We start from the raw sequence: 19,877 nt of genomic DNA on the forward strand, positions 1-19,877 counted from the left end.
CGCTCGATACGATGACGGACAAAGGTTTGGACCAATCAGACGCCGCCCGGTCCCGCCCTACGGGGAGTGCCGCTTGTCGACCAATGGTAACCGCCGCATTGAAGCACGTGCCGGTTTTCGCGGCAAAAAAGATTTCGCGCGAAAAAGCGTCCGAGTCTTGTTTTAGATGTAGATCAGCTGGGACAATAACAACAATACCAGCCGATAACGGGGTCGGAACGGCGGGTTGAGAAACGGACCGGACCGGACCCGGTTGTGACCGACCGACCGACGGACCGGCGGCTACTGCTCTAACCGATCCGTGTGTTGATCTCTCCGGTTTAGTTCCTTCTTACATCTCCAGTTTAGTCCGACTGCTTCCTGCGTGCCCCAACTAAACGAGGGGGTTGAAGAAGTGCGGCTAATAACTCAGCTAGCACGCTAATCTGCTGCCCTATAGATATATCTATATATTCATATCTATGTATTAATATGTAAGGAGATCGCTCTGTGCTCCGCTGAGCTTCATCACATGTGCTCTCAGACTGCGCTGTGAGTTGTGCTGATGATGATGATGATGTGTGTCTTCAGCGTTGTAGATGTTTTATATTCTCGGTCGCTCCCTCCTGCAACGCTGCTCTAAAGTTCACAATAGTAATCTACCTGCGTCCCGTCTGAGCTGTGAGGAGATCTGCTCTTGTTTGACACACTTCCAAAGCTAGTTTTGTCGTGTTGTTTTGCTAACTTGTGTGTCGGGTCTTTGTGATGAGATCAGATGCTAGCTGGTTAGCAGAGCTGGTAGTTGTGTTGTGTTCAGGGGCAGTGTGGCCAGGCCTCGCGGCTCTACTCTGCTGACAGGAGACATGAAAACACAAAGATTAGCCTGCTAGCTCGCTAACCTCCAGCCTTGATTGCTGTCACGGCCAATGTGCGACTCTTTTTATTCGGCTATATCTATCAGCGGCTGAGCCTCAGAGGGGGAGAGTTGGGATGCATTTAGCAATACTCTTATATTTGCCACATTTCCTGTTTTGGCAGATCACCCGTCTTGCTGTTTCACCACCAGACCCAAAGTAGTCATTTTCCAGAAGCTAGCTTAAAATAGGTTCTCATTTATGTTGAAGTGATCTTGTTGCTTATGATGCAGATGTACTAGCTTGTTTATGAGCAATAGAGAAAAGGGGAACTTTTTTTTAAAGAAATGTCCAAGCTGCCTGTGAACACAGGCAAGCAAACTTTCAGAAGGTTTCATCACTGTTCCTTAAATTCACAGAGTACAGCAACTCCCAGTGGGTGTTGATACTCAAACTGCAGCATCTCTCTAGTTTGTGAGCCCAGTGAAGGGGTACTCTGTGACACACTGCCATGTCAGAGACTCTGATAACAGGGCAGACGTCCGAGGATCTGTTGGCTGACTTTGAGACTTTGCTGAACTCTGGGAGTATTGACCTGGCCGAGGACCACCAGATAGTGATCATCACCAGCCCCAGCAATGAGGGACTCCACCCGACCGCCGCCCCCACCAGCACGGGGGAAATCCTGCTGTTTGCCACGCCACAGGGCCCCGTTGATGTGGGGATCCAGGACAAGAGACGACCGGCTCTGGGAAGACCTCCGGTGAGGAGAAAGGGGAGAAGCGGTAGAGACAAAGGTCAAAGAAAGTGAAAGAGCGATAAGGGAAGTGGTTAGCTGAGGAGTTTTCCTTTCACATATTATATTGAAATGATTCCATGCTTTCTGCCTGTGTAACAAATCTGTACAAGTGCAGCCACCTGTTGCTTTAAGACATTTTGCTTTTCATTAAGTTGTCGTTTTCGCTCTCCTCTTCTTAATACATAATTAGTACATCATTCTAACAACATGTAGTATATAATTATAGTAGTAACATTTTTTTTTTTTGGTGTTTCTTCAGGTAAAGAGGAAGTTGGACCTGGACAGTGACCATCAGTATGTCAGCACCTCTCGACCGTCCATAGGCCAAGCACCACCCTCCACGCCAGCCCCTCCCAGAGGTACACACGGACACATGCACAGCTCGGTTTATTCTGCTGATTTTTTTCTTTCGTCGTTACCTAAAATTCACAGCAGAAGCAGCACGTCAGCGCCACGTGAGCACTACATCCATCCAATCCATACAAACTCTGACCTTTGCTACAGCCGTCATTGTCCTAAAATAACAGCTGTCCTTTTATCAGCACAGACAACAGCCTGCCAACCTGTCTTTGTCTTCACCAGGCCGACTAGTATCGGAAAGAACAAAAACTATTGGTCAATTGTCAAGACAATTTTTATATTATTATGCATTGATTGATTTATGTCGTGTTGTCCCTCCTATTGACCCTGATCAATCGTTGTGGTTCACAAGTTCAAAAACGTAAGGAAGGAGCTTTAAACGGTTGAATGGTTGTCATGCTTCACTTAGGGGTGTTAATAATTTACCGTTTAACCGATTAACTGTATCGGTAAAACGGTTAAAAAGAAACATTAAAAATCTATTGAAAAGCTGAGCAAAACTCAGCAGCTTGTCACTTAAAGGAGAAAAGCTGGTACACCTTAACAGCCCATCTTAAGAGAGTGAGCCGGCATTACATACATTGATACAGGAAGTTGGCTCAGGTCTTAAGCTGAGGAGTTGTAGCTTTTATTCACCGACAAATAAACTGTACACACACTGCTACAGCTACGTTCACAGCTATAACGCCACCAACAACCCCACACTCACCGCCGCCACACTAACACGGTCTGTCGGACACTCTTAACGCTCCACTGACAGACCGTGTGTGTTTGTGACTACGTTCGGCGAGCACAAAGCCACCAGCAACGCTACAGCTGCTAACGTAGCACAAACACACACACACACACACGGTCTGTTGGACATTCGCTGTCGTTAACGCCCTGACAGACACACAGCTGACAACCTGGCAGCTAAACTAAATAACGTGGTGGAGACTAAAGTGGCTGCACGTGTCCTCGACAATACACGCAGCACCGTGGCTGCTACAGTAACTCTCCGGGACGAGTGAACTGGGGACTCAGTTGTCTGTTGTGCTCCTACACTGCAGCTGGGGCACCGCTGCATGCGAGGCACTGATCTTGTTGGTTAACCGTTAATAATTGGTTAACGAGGGTCAGTTATTGGTTACATTTTTTTTTCAAAATTGGCATCCCTAGCTTCACTACATGCACAACAAACAAAACAGAAAATATACTTGAGTGTTTTGCCTCTTTTACACCAATGACCAGGGTTATCTGACCCATGTTCAACCCTTCTTTTGTCAATTCAAACCAAGCCAGTCAACACAGGTTAAAGGACCTGTGTGTAACAATTAGGGGGATCTATTGGCAGAAATAGAATATAATATTAATAAGTATGTTTTCTTTATTGTATAATCACCTGAAAATAAGAATCGTTGTCTTTTCGTTACCTTAGAATGAGCAGTTTATATCTACATAGGGAGCGGGTCCTCTTCACAGAGTCCGCCATGTTTCTACAGTAGCCCAGAACGGACAAACCAAACACTGTCAACTCCTTACAATTCCACCCTCTTTTTTTAAAAGTGGTCGGGGTGGGGCACAGGGGATGTTCAGGGGTAGTTAAGAAGTCAACCGTAGATGTCACATAGAAGTGGTGTACATCATCTGAAAGCTGGGAATAGGAGGATTAATTTGAGGAAAGAGCTCAGCACTGTGTGTCAAGTTGTTCTAGTCATTAATAAGAAATAAAAATGAATTAATAAATTAATGAATTAATTAAAATGTGAAAGGGTATCAGAGCTTAGAACATTATGATAGAAGTATATGATGGCCATCCCTGTGCTCAATTATGTCTCATACATTGTTGCAGCAATTTTTGGGTTGACACCATTTGTTACACAGATTTGGTGCTAAATTTAACCACTCGAGAATTGATAAAAATGATCAAAAATCCCCCCAAAATACCACATTAAGACACCAAGACCTTGAGGAACACTATAGAAAAAGCCATGCTACGATTTGGTATCAAAAACTTTTGACATTTGGAGATTTCTGGAAGAATTAATTTTTTTGTCGATTGAATGATGAGCATTTCTGTTCTGGAAACTGCTCAGAAACCCCCTTATTGTCAATCTACCTAGGAAAACCACACATTCTCTGAATACCCTAGTGCTAATACCACTACAGGTACTGCTGCTACTACTAATACTACTAATACTACTACAGGTACTGCTGATACTACTAATACTACTACATGTATGCACTGGTCAGTGATTTAAATAAGCTCATACATCTTTAGATGAGTTTGTTGTTACTGAGGTTCATCAGCTCAGCTGATTCAGAAAGAAAAGATGTTTGAGTAGTTTACAACTGTCTGTTAATAATAATGAATTTATTGATCAGCTTCAGTGTTGTTGAAATCACAACTTAAACAGATACTTCTACTTTATAACCACCATAATGGTTGTATTTATACTGTATACTTCTATTCAGAGAGGCAGAGTAAGACTTTTATTTGACTGTTTATTTGATTTTTAATTAAGTTTTATTTATTTTAATATATTTTGTGGGAGAAACCTGAGCACCAGGAGAAAACCCGTACTGAAATATAATCAATTTAAGTTTTTTTTAATGCTCGAAATTACCCCCAAATATATAAAAAAAAATAATTGGAGGTAATTTTGAGTGTCCAATTAGCTTCATGCATAACTTGGAATTGTGGGAGAAACCTGAGCACCAGGAGAAAACCCTTACTGAAATATAATCAATTTAAAAAAATGTAATGCTCTAAATTACCCCAAATATATTTAAAAAATATTTGGAGGTAATTTAGAGTGTCCAATTAGCCTCATGCATAACTTGGAATTGTGGGAGAAACCTGAGCACCAGGCAAAAACCCTTACTGACATATGATCGATTAACTTTTTTTTCATACTCTAAATTACCCCAAAAATGATCTAAAAAATATTTAGAGGTAATTTAGAGTGTCCAATTAGCCTCATGCATAACTTTGAATTGTGGGAGAAACCTGAGCACCAGGAGAACCCATGCAGACACAGGGAGAATATACAAACTCCACACAGCCGGACAGGTGGAGGTGTCTCTGTGAGGCTGCAGCGCTCAAGTTTTAATCGTATAAATTAATCATACGATTAATCGCGATTAAATATTTGAACCGATTGACAGCCCTAGTTTTGTCTTAGGGCATATTGGTTTGAGAGAGAAAGGGAATTGTTTTTGTTGGGTGGGTTTGGTTATTTAATTGTGTTGGAATAAACTGGTTTGAAGTATTAAAGATCTCTAGGATGTAAATGTTGTGGAATTTAATAGAATGGAATATTCTGCAGATGTAAGAATGTGATGCCAGTAGTTTTTAAATAGATGTACAGTATAACATGGAACACTAACTAGGCAGTTGAAAAGTCATTTTTAATTTAAATGTGATTAATTCTAATCCTTTTCCCCTCGTCATCCACCGAACTCAGCCTCAGTCTGTGCTGTAAGGCCACACGGGTTTAGTTTTACGGGGAAAGAAACTACCCATTCTAATTAAAAGCAGAATTTTTAAACCCATATGTGTTCCCTTTCCCTGTCTTTCCAGTTCCTCGAACAACGACGGAGAAGTCACGGTATGACACTTCCTTGAACCTCACCACCAAGCGCTTTCTGAACCTCTTGTCCCAGTCGGCCGACGGCGTGGTGGACCTGAACTGGGCCTCGCAGGTCTTGGATGTCCAGAAGAGACGCATCTACGACATAACCAACGTACTGGAGGGAATCCAGCTGATCTCCAAGAAGTCCAAGAACAACATCCAATGGCTGTGAGTATGAATAAAGAATAAATATGACTACATCAAATTGGTGTGTGAAACATAAACAATTGCAACTCTAAAATATAATAGGCACAAATACAGTAAACAGTAAATAAAAAATCTGAAAATATAAATTACAGCCCCTAAGCAGTAGGGCTGGGACGATACACCTACTGTATGTTCTGATTCGATACTATCATGATATTTAGGTGCCGATTCGATGTGTATTGCGAATCTGCAAGTATTGCAATTCGATATTACAATTTATTGTGATTTTTGTTAACTTTCTTTAACACTAGACCACGGGAAAAAGTTGAATCATACACTTCTAGGGACTTTATTTTGGAAAATATCTAAATGAATACAGTACAAATGTTTGATTTTCAGCATGTATGTAGTCAGATTTCCTGAAGTCAAATATATCAGTCATTGTCAGGAATTATGTATTACTTTTTTTTCCAGCAACCCAAAAATCTAATAATTTTCCCTCACAAATTAGTGGTATTTTCTTTTTAATTTATAAGGGAGATGTACTGTTTTATACTTCTGGTGAATATATTCCAATCAATCTTATTTCCATACATGTATTTTGTATATGCAGTACCGTTATTTGAAAACCTTATTTTGAAAACCGGACGTAGTCACACGTGTATACTTCCTCTAACTTCACCAAGTCTGTCTCTAGCTCTCCCGTCAGCTCCGTTCTCTTTATACATCCATGGTCAGCTCCATCGGGGCCGTTTGAATGCATTTAACATAACTGTCAGTATATGGGTGCTCTACAGTTGTAGCGTCGGCCCATTTGACCACGGAGACGAGAGTGACGGCCGGCTCGACCGCACGACACGACAATACGATAATGTTTCCTGTCCATAACGGAGTTAGCACGCAGCTTTAGCCGTGATGTCTAGCTCTGCTTTTCCTGCAATGTGTGAAACCCAAAGTGTTTCCATCCTTTACTGGATGTGTAGTGTTTACCAAGCTGGATTTAAATTGTGAGGGTGCAGGTCGTATCCACGTGGATCCACCGTTTTCTACTTTACCGTTTCAGCTAACTGCGGTTTGTTTCGGTTGAAGGATACGGAACGGACATGACGTCACGTTACTCAGACTACAACAATAAAAGCGTTAACTTCCCTCTACCTCCCTATAGACTCAAATGAAGCAAATATATTGATTCTGGTATTAAAACATCGATTTCAAAATCGTAAAAAAAAAGAAAATCACAATACATACGTAGGTGAAATCCATTTTTCCCCCACACCTAATAGGCAGGATGTGCCTCATTATGGCAGTAAAATATTAAAAAGTGGCTGGTATGTGGTGTTTGGAGTCAATAAACCTCAATTACTTTTTCTTTTTTCCGTGCTGCCTTCTCCTGCAGTGGTAATCGAGTTGATGCGTCGTTGGTTTCCCGCCATAAGGAGTTGCAGAGGGAGGTATGTGACCTCACAGACGCTGAGGAGCAGCTGGACGAGCTCATTTCTAAATGCAACCTCCAGCTCCGACTGCTCACAGAGGACCCACAGAACAAGAAATATCCTTTTGACTGGTTTTTAGTAACTTGTTTAATCTTGCAATCCATAGATGGCAAAGCGTTTTTTTAAGACGGCGCTGCAGTCTTAGAATGACCCCACTTGCTGCTGTATTGCATTCCTTAATGGTTGTGTTCATCACGTTGGGCTATGTGCACTGCCAGGACTTAAGGAAGTCATTTGATTCCCCAGACCAGCTGGTCATGGTGATCAGAGCTCCACCAGAGACCCAGATGCAAGTTTCAGAACCCAGCAAGGTACGGGCCTTGAATGTCATTCAGCGTTTTTGAAGCATGTTCATTTTGTGGTTGTGAGGTTTTCACCTGACCGTGCATATATTCACCTTCATCCCTCAGGGTTACCAGGTGTCTCTAAAGAGCACGCGGGGTCCAATCGACGTCTTCCTCTGTCCAGAAGACAGCTCCGGCGTCTGCAGCCCCGTGACAGGAAGTAGTCCCTCCAAACCCAATGCAGACACCTCCCCGGTCCCGCCTCCCACACAACCCACAGACCGATCACAAGCCAGTACATCCACAACAGCCCTGGAAGTGGGTTTATCATCGCCAGCGTCCACGTCGTCCACAGTGACGGCAGCCTCCCAGCAGGACCCCTCATCACTGGTGTTAGGTGGTGAGTGTTGACATCTGTCAGTAAATGAATGTACATTTATTATCCTCAATTTCAAATGTTTTTAAATGATACTCTTAAAGGGACTGTTTGTAACTTTTTACACTCATAAATCTACCGGGTCGGGATCCCATGCGCGCTCGTGTGTTGCAGGAGTCTCTGCTCCGCTGCCTGCTTACCTTCACTCACACACCGCGTGCGTTCTCGCTGTCTCGTTCCACCTGTACACGTGCATGCGCAGAAGAGTTAGTTTAGCTCTGAGAATATCTAGTGAATGTACAGTGGACGTTTGTGCAGAAATAACTGCTGCAGCTCCTCCAGACCAACAGAGGTTTCCTGTGTCTTGTGAAGTGACGGGGCTCCGCAGAGAGAAACGCTATTGTCTCCGACCGGGTGCCGGTGTCTCTCTGCGGGCGCAGTCGGGAGACGATAGCGTTTCTCTTCCTGCTTCAGCCCCGGCACCGACCCGCTTTTCCTGCTTCAGCCCCGGAGGCTGAGGCAGGAAAAGCCAACACTAGGATCAGCAGTGATTCATGGAGAGACCTTCGTCTGGTCACCTAACATTACTGCCAAGCAGCTGAAATATAGAGTGATATTGTGGTTTTAGCTGACGTGTGTCACATCACTGTTTTGAGCGATGCTCGTTCATGTCTATGTAGAGCGAGCAAAGCGTGAGCCCGACGCTGACTTTCGTTGACTTAACGGCCACAGATGTCGCTGTTAACAAGCATTTCTGAAAGTTACAAATGGTCCCTTTTAAGTGATACGGTTTCACTGCTGTAAAAAGTTGTCACTCTTCATGGAGAGCAGCAGTGTGGTCAACTTGAATTCATGTACAATGGGGGAAAAAAACTATCAATGGAGACTTCTTAAGCTTCTCCTTCTGCATAATTCACTTCTACATACAGTGAACACATGAAAGAGTTGAGTCTTCTGGAGTAAAGGGAACAATGCAGCCCTGAGCCAAACAATAACATTTCATCATACTAAAAGCAAAAAGGAGGTAGATAGCGTGCACATCCAACCCCAGTTCGGTACAGGTGCTGGAGAAAATGGCAACAAAGGAAAAGGAGACGCTGTCCGTTTTTCAACAAGCCTACATAGCGTTGGTTATGTGCGGTTAGTGATTTAACATTTGTCATTTGGGATGACTCTTCGTGCTGTTAAGTTTATATTAGGGATGTCAGGATGTCCGATACTTCGGTACCAAATCAATGCCGAAATTCTGAAAACGTGACGGTACTAGTTTTTCTACAGTACCGCAGGTACCAGGGATCAGGGGTAGAGACTAACGCCGTCTCGTCATGCCAGGCACCGTAGCAAATTTCTCTGATAATGCGACATTGTGAACAACAAATCCGTGTTGAAAGGAGGAGGAGAGCTAGTTAACGTTAGCTGTTAGCAGCCGGTGGGCAGCACAGTCCTGCTTGGCAACATAACGAAGCTTACAGCTAATGTACAGAGATTGCATAGAGTTACATTATGATCCGTCCAATCTCTATTCAGTAAAAATGAGTATTGGGCGAAGGTAAATTACAACGTTATCATGATAGGTTCAAATGTAATCTTGTAAAATGTCGTTTTTGGCGAGAAACTTGAGGCGGATCATCAGGGATTAATAATAAATTCACAAAAAACAGTATGCAAAATGGCATAAAGGACTGTGGTGAAGTACATGGAAATTATTGATTTGTTTTTTACTTTGTTATCGAATTGGATATCGAGAATCGTGGAATTTCACTGGTATCGGTGTCGACTACTAAGTTTCTGGTATGTTGACATCCCTAGTTTGTATTCCACATAGAAAGTGCAAGCTGGTTAGCCTAGCTTGCTAATGCAAGTACTGATTCCCACTCTTATTTTTTGTTCATGTTATTTCAACACCTGAGTTTTGTGTAGCTTCTGCAAACTCGGGGGTGAATTCACAAAAGATGAACAATTTTGCGGCCATAGTTCTCAAAGCACCCGCAAAGGGAAAAATGCACCCCTAACTGCGCTGCCAAACAAATAGGGTCTCTGTGCTTTTGTGCTATTTGCTCCTATTTAAATTAGGTAATATGCATACTGTACATTAGGTGTAAAATCCGCCCCTTTCTATGCAAATGAGCCTCACTGCAAAAACAGTCCAATGCACAAAGATCAGCGCTGATAGCCACGCACAGTTACAGTGAAATTATTAGCGTCTTCAGAGAGTTGGTGGTAACTGAAGCGCATTTATAAGGGCTGTCTGCTCAAATTCATTTATTTTGGGATTCAGTGACAGAATGCAATGACAGTTGTGTCATGAGAAAAAAATTAATAAAGCTCCCCTACATGCCATTTTTGAAATTGTAAAAGAAGAAAAACTAGAATGACACTCGGAGAGCGCAGACCTCCGCGCCCCCTTCTCTGTTCAGCTTGCGCCATCATCCACGTGTCTTTTGTTTATGTTGAGATCAGCTGTTCGTAGCGGAGCATCGTAAAGCACTTCATTCAAACTGGACAGAAACAAAATAACACTCACGTAAACCGTCGTCGTTACTCTTTCCAACAATCACCAAACTCAACTGTAATTTCACCGAGTTTAATGTGAAAAAACGCCAAATCTACAGCGAATGAACAAATTAGTTTTTCCTCTTCCTCTTTTCTCAAATCCTGGGCTTATTATTGACTTATGGTATGATATATGGACATGAACTCAATTGTTTTTGCTGACCTCCATATTGCCCATTGTGTTTGTTTACATAAGAAAGTCACCAACGTTTTTGCCAACATGATGCCAGAATAATCAGCAGGGTTTTCCCTATCATTTTAAGACTTGGGGCGTTACGCAGACATTGCATATTTTTGTTAAGAGTCCAAGACTCTTTATTGTTTATTTTATTTATTTAGGATATTTTAATATATTTTTCCCCTTCCAATTCCAAAGAATTAAAAGTTAATTTCTCTTTTTAAAGGTGGACTTTGCACTATTATTTTATTGTCATTATATCGGTTTCATAAAATGGTCTTAAAATGGCAATAATATTGTATTATCGCAATTATTTCTGGGGCAATATATCGTCCAACAAAATTAGTTATCGTGACTGGCCTAGATGGAAGTGGCACTCTGGTAAGCCCCTCCTGACTAGACCTCTGGCTCAGGCTGACTCTCACTCCTCACAACCAATGCATTGACCTCAAGCATTTCATACTTTGCCACGTGGATAATTGCAATCGGACAAAAAAAAAAATGGCAAATTGCACTCAGCTGTAAAACTCTATGGACGTGTTTGCGCTGTAATATCATTAGTGCAATATCATTTGTGAATACTGACCTTTTAAACGGGGCAGATATTAGGGATGTGAAGGTGAGGAAAATTTCTCACCGGTTAATAAACTTGTGACAACACCGGTGTTACCGATTTACACCGGACATTTTACAAGAAAAGTTGACTTTGATGTTTACCTTTGGGTGGGTGTGTGTCCGGCCCCTCGGTAGAGCTTTTGCTGCGGGGCCCGGCTGTGACCGCTCCGTCCTCCTCACGGCGATTACCTCATTAATATTATTGTTCTCTTACAGCTTTAGGTTTAAAATCTGAAATATTGCCAAATAGGCGCTTTTGTTTTTCGCTTCGCATCATCTTGTCTGTCAACTCTCTCTCGTCCTGCGTGTGTGAAATATGACACCTGCTACTCTGTGCTGAGACGCCGTACAGAGCAGATGCATTCACTTTTAGTTTGTAGCGTCCGTTGTCCGACTATGTGTTGATAACATGCCGCTGATGTGCCAAAATGAAGTAAATGGGTTTTATTTCTGTAAAAAAAAAAACGACGGTGGGGGCGGTGGGTACATAATGTAACCCGTGTGTGCCCGGCCACCGTGTAACACCAACCACCGCGACGAGCTTAGCAGATATCCGTTGCAAGTGAGTTTTGTGTTTGTCCCACATTGTACAAAGGAGGGGGGGACTCGCTAGATCTGCTGTCTGTTTTTCATGGGTCTAGTTGTGGTGATGGCAGAAGACCAGATTGTCAAAACTCAATTCAGCAACAGATCATCCTGTAACCTCAGCACTCCGTATGTTAGCCAGTGATTCAATTCACAGTCATAGCAGGAAAAGCACAGGCATTTTCAGTGTCACAGTAAGCCATGCCAATGAGTGAGCATGCACAATGCAGGACCTGGGAGCTGACGCCTGAATGGCATGCAGCCTTTGTTGATGTTATTACTGTAGTTCCACCTGTGCTTTTCATGCTATGACATGACAAAGTGTGTTGCTCTGTTACATACATGATATGTACTGTCACAAACACAAAATTGTTGATGCGCTTTCTGTTTGTGTGTTTTTAATTATCTAATTAGTTATTGCTCAAACTCCAGCGTTAACAAATGTTCCTGTGGTCCAGTGTTTTTTTGACATTTGACTTTCTGTAACAGAATCGCTCCTGGGAGGCGACCCGTTCTCCAGCCTCGGCGACATGCCCAATTTTGACTTCTCGCCCCTCTCCTCCTCGGACTTCCTGAATGGAGATGGCCTTCCTCTCACATTGGACGGTTTCATCAATCTGTCCCCCCCTCACAGTCACGACTACCACTTTGGACTAGAGGACCATGAAGGTATCAGTGAACTGTTTGATTGTGACTTTGGTGACCTATCGCAAGTTTTGGGGGACAGTTAGATGAAGAAGACGACGAGGAGGAGAGGAGGAGCTTGTGGGAGACTAGATTTCGGGCTTTTCCTCCGTTCCCTGGGGCTTCTAAACGAGGGCTGGAAATCAACATTTTATGGGCAAATCTTTGTCAAAAAACCCAAACTTCAAGTTTTAACTGTGCGGTGTGAGAAAATGTTTTGTGTAATAATTGCCTGTGATCCCCAAAATACCATCCCAACTCCAAAATCTCAGTCCCCAAAATTGTACAGCACATTATTAGCACTATTCTCTTTGGCCATTTGAATTTTAGACCAAGACTTTAGCTTTAGTATAGCTATTTAAATTATTTATATGAATGTTATTTTGATATTTTGTACAAAGTGTGTTTTTTGTTGTTGTTGTTGATAATGTTTTATCCAAGTGGATTGTGCAGGTGTTTGTGTGTGGAGTATGGGACTCGTAGGGCTGGTTTCCTTTACACTGATTAGCTCACATTGCTGCGATTCATAAGGCTGGTTTTCTGATGTTTCAGTCTGAAGTTATTTTCTGTAAAGGGGGGAAAAGTTTGCGTCCCGCTGCTGAAGCTGCTTCGATGAAACCAGCGTTATGAGAAGTGCAGATTCAGTGCCGGGCTGTCCAAAAGCGTCTTGGGAGCTCTGGTGCTCCACAGTGATAGAGGTCGTTATAAGCACGAAAGTAAAGTAACTCTCCATTAATAATGAGTTTTATCTATAACACTGGAATCCTGACAGACTGGTTTCTTTAACATCTCTGTGTCTGACGGTGACACTCGTGGTATAATTGCCCCCAACTTAATGACTAGATTTGCACATGTTCCACCAGCTCGTTCTCATTCCCAGGGCATCAAATACTGACGCTTTGTCACGGCTTTCCATTAACCACAATGTAAACCCATCTGCGCCAACAGTAAACGCACAGGGAAAGTGCTGTGATGACGTATTAAAAAAGAGACATACGGGGTTTCCATCTTTGAGAGTTTAGCATCATCTTCTGGACAGTCAGGGAGTTTCATCCAGGAGATCGCTATTCGTGTCCCGTGGTTACATTTCACTTTCACTTTACAATTAGCTGTCTGTTTGTGTCCCGTGTTCACAACCTCAAGTCTCATTTTCACTGTTAAAACATAGTACTTTTTAAGCCCAACCATGTTTTGTTTTTGTTGCCTAATCCTAAACAAGTGTTTTTGTTTAATTCACAACATTAGGCATGTGTTTAGTGTGACGGAAATAGTGACGCCAAGGGGTCTGACAAAGCGGCAATATGTGACGAGTTGGGATGAGAACGTGTTGGTTGGTAATAAATAGCTAACGCCGAAAACACACCAGGCAGCGGCGAAGTGTGGTGGGAACAAATTCTTTGTAACACAGGTCAACACGTCACAGCATTCACAGGACTCTCTGTTTACTGATTAGCTGCGGGTACTCACCTCGCCGTTAAAAGTTAAACTCTCCTCAACCTTTAGTTTGGCCGTACTTAGTTGCTGAATCAAAAACAGCCGCAGGTCGCCGAAGTCGGAGCGGCTGCCGCATCTTTCCATAGACCTCGAGTGGCAGCTCGCTGCAGGTCTCACTTCGCTGCTGCTCTGGTGTGTTTTTGGCGTGAAGGTCTATTTTTAATCGCCCTCCAATCCCACTGACCAACAGATGTTTTTACGGGGCTGTATATATTTATGTGAAAAATGAACACGAGACAAGATGCTTTTGGGGAGCTCGACCCGAATCTTTCTTCAAATAAATGGTAACATAAAGGGTTACCATGACATATTTAATATTCATATTTTCTCTTCAAAAGACACATGTCTTTTGGGCGTCTGGAAGAAGTCTGGTTTCACTGAATGGCTCTCAAAAGCCATGTTAGAGTCTAAAGGACGAAGGTAGACACTCCACAGTGTGACCAATAACGTGGTTTCGAAGGAAAAATGAAAATCCGTAAGGGTCCAGATTTTGTTGGTGTGCAGGAAACCAGGTGATGATAGTCTGCTGCAGTTATGCTAGTGATTAAAAACTAATACTGAATCCGTTGTTCTCTATTAGTTAGGCGTTTAGCCATAGTCTCAGGTGTTCGGTGCAGAGCAAAGTCTTAAATCAATGTTTTTTTGATGCAAACATGTATGAGAGTGTAACTGTTTTAGATGTGTTTTGTGGGTGTTGTGTAGGTTGATAATAGGTTTTTTACAGATTTAGAAAATTCTTGAAGACAGTGCATGTTTTTTTTTCAAATTTTTTTCAGCCAAGTGAGTGAGAAAAGTTCACCAGATGCCTGTAGACTAATGCTCCCTGCCTGACTCTTACTGTCATGTGGGGAAAGCTCCCAGCAGGCCCCGACACACAGTTAAAGCTCTTCAATAGATCCTCACAGACCGTACACTCTTAATTGCATGCCTTCTAAAAGCATTCAGTCTGGTTTGCTCCATCGTTAATGCTTAGTTCACACTGCACGACTTTAGCCCTGATTTTCCGCTCCATGACAGTTTTTTAGAGCTCCCCGGTAAAAAGCCCCAGATCGGAGGAAAATCAGCGTTCGCTCGCACATCAGCGCTCGAGCGTCATGTTTGAACTGCCATGTTTGTGCCTCGCAGACATAATCCAGATATCTAGCATGCTAAATATGTGGACCTGTCAGGGGACTCCGGCCACGAGCTACAGCCAATGAGAGAGCACAAGACACCTGAGGAAACCCGGGGGGGCGGAGGGGTCGCCTGTAACAATAGGAACTTACTGTATGTGCTGCATTTGCAACACGGAGCAAAATTGTTGTTGCACCTAGAGGAATAAATAGTCAAAAAGAGTGGAAACAGACTTTTTTTGTAAACACACGTGCCAACAACATCAGCAATGTGTAATTCTTGCATGTGTTTTAGTGAAAAATCTAGTTTGGAGATCTCATCGGGGATTCCTCCGGTGAGAGATCTTGTATTATGTGACCTCCTGTCGCCAGTCAGTCGTGTAGTGTAAAAACCACAGCGACTGAAAGACTCCTGATTACAAGGACAGCAAGTTGTGTAGTGTGAACAGTACAGCGATCTGATGACTTCGGAAGTCGTGTAGTGTGAACTTTGCTTAAAGCACAGCTGCAATCTTTGCTTTGACCGGTCTAATCAGTGTAGAGCAGCGATGACTTCTGGAAGGGTTAAGTGGAAGTGATGGACTCTGGATAGGAATGCAGAACATGGACATGCTGTTCAGTGTTTGCACTTCAGATCAGAAAGTTAATGTTCATGCCTTAAATCAATGACCTCTACCGGGTAAAGGAAGGTACCTGGGATATCTTATCTTAGCCCCAAAAGGATTCTTGTTTTTCTACGATAGTCACATCATCTTGACATGCTACTACATGCCTTGTTTCTTTAGAAACCACATTGATTTTCAGTTGTAATAAGCAGCAATAACAAAGAGGTTTTCACATCATGCACTCAAGAGTATGAGATGAAAAACTGTCCTGCTATGTATTGTCACAGAAATGTCTGCGTCAAAATGTATTTTTCTTGTTCTAAGTTATGTAAGCTAACATGTTTTTTTTTTGCATTCCTGAAGTATTGGGTTTTAATGTGTGTGGGTGCATGTAATTGTTTTGTTGTATTTCATATTTATTTTTTAAAAAAATGGGGTGGGTTTAATAGAAAAAAAATGGTACAAAATTCTCCATTTTCTGGCAGGAAGCGACTTTACACCCATACTTACTTTTACTTGGTAAATCCAAGCAAATCATGCATTGATAAATGTGTCCTGTTTTGTTTGTAAATTAGCTTCTCGGTAGCACATTTATATTTTGCGATGTTTTTTCCCCTCATAGAGAATATATTTCCCCGTTTTACCTGTTGTTTTGCATGTGCAACCTTTGCATTGGCTAATGATGCATAGAAATATTCAGGAATGCAGTTATTGTCATTTTGACTGAACTGGCTAATAATAATTCTTCATACCTTCTTTAGTCACGGCTTTCTCCGTCAAATCAGTTTAGATTACAGATTATCTCCATGTTGCAGGCAACATAGCTAATCTAAGGTTGTACATGTATTGTAGTGTAGCCTTTGGGTGCCTCAAACTGTCGTGTGAATGTGTGACAACCTTATAACTACAGTCATCTTTTGTTTCCTTTATCTTCAGATCTGAACCATAAATTCCAGTGTATAATTTCAGTTTCTGAAAAATGTTCAAACTGACAAAGGTGTTTTACAAGCCACTAAAATGTTAGACGCCCTTTGTAACCCTTTAGAATGTACCATATTTTTTGTCTCTCTGCGTTAAACTTCCAGCGCCAGCTGAACTGGTCGACACAACGAACGTCAGCAGTTCATGTCGTCAACCTGTCTTGTTTTGGTTCTCTGCAGGACAAAATGCAGTGCCTTGTTGAGGTAAAAATCTTAATTATTAATGAATATTCAAATCAGGAATTAATTTTGTGTGTTGCCATGGAGAAAGAATGCAATGTTTCAGGCGTTTTTGTGTGTTTTTTGTGGAGTTTTGTTTGGAAAAAAAAGTTCAACTTGAGATTTGCACCAGGGTTGAAATCAAATCACCTTCAGTTAAAAAAAAATTCAATAAAACTGTATAGGATTGGGAATTGAAAAAAATCAAAGCATGTATAATTTTCAGAAATAACAGGTCAGAGCTGTGTTAAATTCATGAAATATATGCCAATTGATTAAAGCTATACAACACTATAAATACCACCACATACCCTCATACGACGGTTCTTATATCTTATGAAAAGTCATTCCTCATTTGTCATGCGTTCTATGAATGTCTAGCAACACGTGTCAATTTCCGCTCGTTACATGTGTACAGTCTTTTCAAAATAAAACTTCCGTCTTCACAGGAAACAAGCCTTGGTTAGGTTTAGGCAACAAAACTACTTGGTTAGGTTTAGGAAAAGATTGTGGTTTGGGTTAAAATAACTACGGAGGTGGCATTATCTACGTATGGAAGTTACGTAACAGATAAGTCAACGTTTGGGTTCAAATACGTACAGAAGTACCGTTACGTGGCAAATCAGCGTTGACTTCTGGTTTCAGACGGGACACAAACAGCGGTGTCCTGGGCGAAAGTCCAGTATTTTTAGACCCATCCAGCCACCGCAACCTCCTCCCTACGCGGACTTTGTCGCTCTTTATACTTCCTGGTACACGATTACGTAGATTACGTACAAATTGATTTTGTGGGATATATACGAAATACGGTGCGTTTCTTTTCATAGGTATAGCGCCGAACGGTGTATGAGAACAGTCTGAATATCTATAAGGTGTCACTGTTGGGTGCAAAAAAGGTTTACAAGTGCAATCTGCTGACAAATGCTATAAAATTGCTGTGGTTTAATAGAACAAAAGTGAATTGACTCCAACCCTGATTCAGTCACTGTTCAAAGTGCTTTTAAGGGAAAATGTAGCTTATCCAGCAACTTAACAATCAATCTGTTGTTTTTTGTGTTTTTACAAATTTAATTGTCGCTAAATACTTGGGTAAAACAAAATCTACAGATTTGTACTTGTGAAATATTAATGGGCCCCAATATGCCCTTTTTGTATCAACTTTTCTTTGATAAAAATTAACTATTTTGATTTGACCCATTTGCGCACATCTTGTCTTGTTATACAAAAGTGAATCTCACACCAAAAATATAGTATTCCATTTAATCATTTGCTTTAATTGCAGATATTTTCAGCGTATAGTACACAAGGTTTGCAGTGTAAATGTAAAAAGATTTTTACCGTTCATGGTCAAGTTTACTGTCGGCCTGCAAAGGAACCACCAGGCTCGTAGGAAGAACCCGTTCGATTGGTTGTGAACTTCCTGAAGTCAGTGATTTCTTTTGTATTACTGACATTGAACATGTTATTTTTGCACCACCTCACTCCTATAGAGTGCTACAGGAATGAGTCCTGGAGATGAATTAGCCTTTTTGGACTTACGGTTCCCTTCTCTCGAAGTCAATGGATTTTTTTTAATGGGTTTTTGTAGTTAGATGCCTGAAATAAGATCTGTGGTTAACACAAGCTGAAGAGATTTTAACGTTTTGTTTCTACGACATAAAATGCATCAATAAATATCCCACTCGTGAATTTTGAAGCTTTTATGTCTTAAAAAAGGCAGTTGCTAACAAGTGGCTAAATGAGATTACTAAATGTCATCACGCCGACTCGTCCTCCTGTTCAGCCTCGTTGTGTATACTCATGCTCATGCGACTGGTGTAATTCGTTTATAGCTTAACGTTAGCTTTTTACTTCTGGTGATTGCATTCACACTTCAAAAATCATAAAAGCGGTGTTCAGTCGCGATTATCTCGCTGAATAAAATATCTAAAGGTCCCATATTGTAAAAAGTAAGATTTGTATGTCTTTTATATTATAAAGCAGGTTTAAGTGCTATATAAATACTGTGAAAGATCAAAACGCTCAATATACAGAGAAATACAGACAGCCCGTATTCAGAAATTGTGCGTTTGAAACAAGCCGTTAGGATTTCTGTCCATTTGTGATTTCACAAATATACAATATTTAGTCCATTACACTGTTTTAGACGTAAACATTCTAAATGTGTCCCAGTTTATTCCTGGTTGCAGTGGATGTGAATGACATCAGCTGACAGGAAGTAAACATGGACCCAAACTGTTGCCAGGCAAAACAATTCTGTTACAATTCTGTTGCAATTTTGTTAAAATGCACTAAAATGGAGCATTTCAGACAGAGGGTAAATACAGGTATATTCAGGCAGACAGTATGAGGAAAATATTTTTTTTTTTTAACATTGCAGCATGTAAACATGTTCTAGTAGAAACACAAAAAACATGTATGAACCTGAAAATTAGCATGATAGGGGACCTTTAAGTATCATAAACTTGTGTTTATGATACTTAACGTTTTGGTCTGTCATTCCCCCACAGCTTTAGGGTGTGGCGATCTTGTGATTGACAGGTCGCCACCACAGTTTTTTCTGTCTTTTTGTCTTAGAACTTTAACCCTTTCACAGTGTGTTTTCTGTTCATGAAAGTTAATTATGACCTTTATTAGTTGCCTGAAAATGCCTTATTTAGCGTTCGGTTGTACTTAACTCAATCTCGTGTCACTTCTGGTTACAAAAGACCAACATGGCGACGGCCAACATGCTGAACTCGATGGTTCGAAGCGGTTGTCCACAAACCAATGCGTGACGACGTTGACTTCTTATATACAGTCTGAGTGATCCCACCGCACAGCAGCTTTTAGGCATTTTTTTGTTGTTTGTGAGCAGACAGAATTGACAAGGAGGCACCTTCACGCAATACAGAGTCGATGGAGAGCGATGAATTGTTTTCCCCTCCGGTGTGGGTGGGACTTAAT

The 19,877-nt window shown here is 41.7% G+C and overlaps 1 protein-coding gene across 2 annotated transcripts; it reads left to right on the forward strand.

Annotated features, from left to right (window-relative positions):
• Positions 1-138: 138 nt before the first annotated feature.
• e2f1 (E2F transcription factor 1) lies at positions 139-17,234 on the forward strand. Of its 2 annotated transcripts, XM_074642855.1 has the most exons (8): positions 139-1,596; positions 1,892-1,991; positions 5,555-5,774; positions 7,150-7,302; positions 7,443-7,557; positions 7,657-7,868; positions 10,052-10,071; positions 12,327-17,234. In XM_074642855.1, the coding sequence occupies exons 1-8, from the start codon at positions 1,345-1,347 to the stop codon at positions 12,566-12,568; spliced, it is 1,314 nt and encodes a 437-aa protein (XP_074498956.1). In that variant the 5' UTR covers positions 139-1,344; the 3' UTR covers positions 12,569-17,234. The 2 variants fall into 2 exon arrangements, with proteins under 2 accessions (XP_074498956.1, XP_074498955.1); XM_074642854.1 differs by lacking the exon at positions 10,052-10,071 and having other exon boundaries at positions 142-1,596; positions 7,657-7,934.
• The last annotated feature ends 2,643 nt before the right edge of the window (positions 17,235-19,877 follow it).

The sequence above is a fragment of the Sebastes fasciatus genome, chromosome 8 (assembly GCF_043250625.1).
Source record: "Sebastes fasciatus isolate fSebFas1 chromosome 8, fSebFas1.pri, whole genome shotgun sequence".
In the NCBI taxonomy this organism is placed as follows: Eukaryota; Metazoa; Chordata; class Actinopteri; order Perciformes; family Sebastidae; genus Sebastes; species Sebastes fasciatus.

Excerpts from the sequence above, each read along its gene's own strand:
- e2f1 (XM_074642855.1), top strand. The coding sequence starts at position 1,345 with ATGTCAGAGACTCTGATAACAGGGCAGACGTCCGAGGATCTGTTGGCT. Across the intron at positions 7,303-7,442 it reads GAGGACCCACAGAACAAGAA|GTTGGGCTATGTGCACTGCC; the intron begins ATATCCTTTTGA and ends TGTGTTCATCAC. Across the intron at positions 7,558-7,656 it reads AAGTTTCAGAACCCAGCAAG|GGTTACCAGGTGTCTCTAAA; the intron begins GTACGGGCCTTG and ends TTCATCCCTCAG.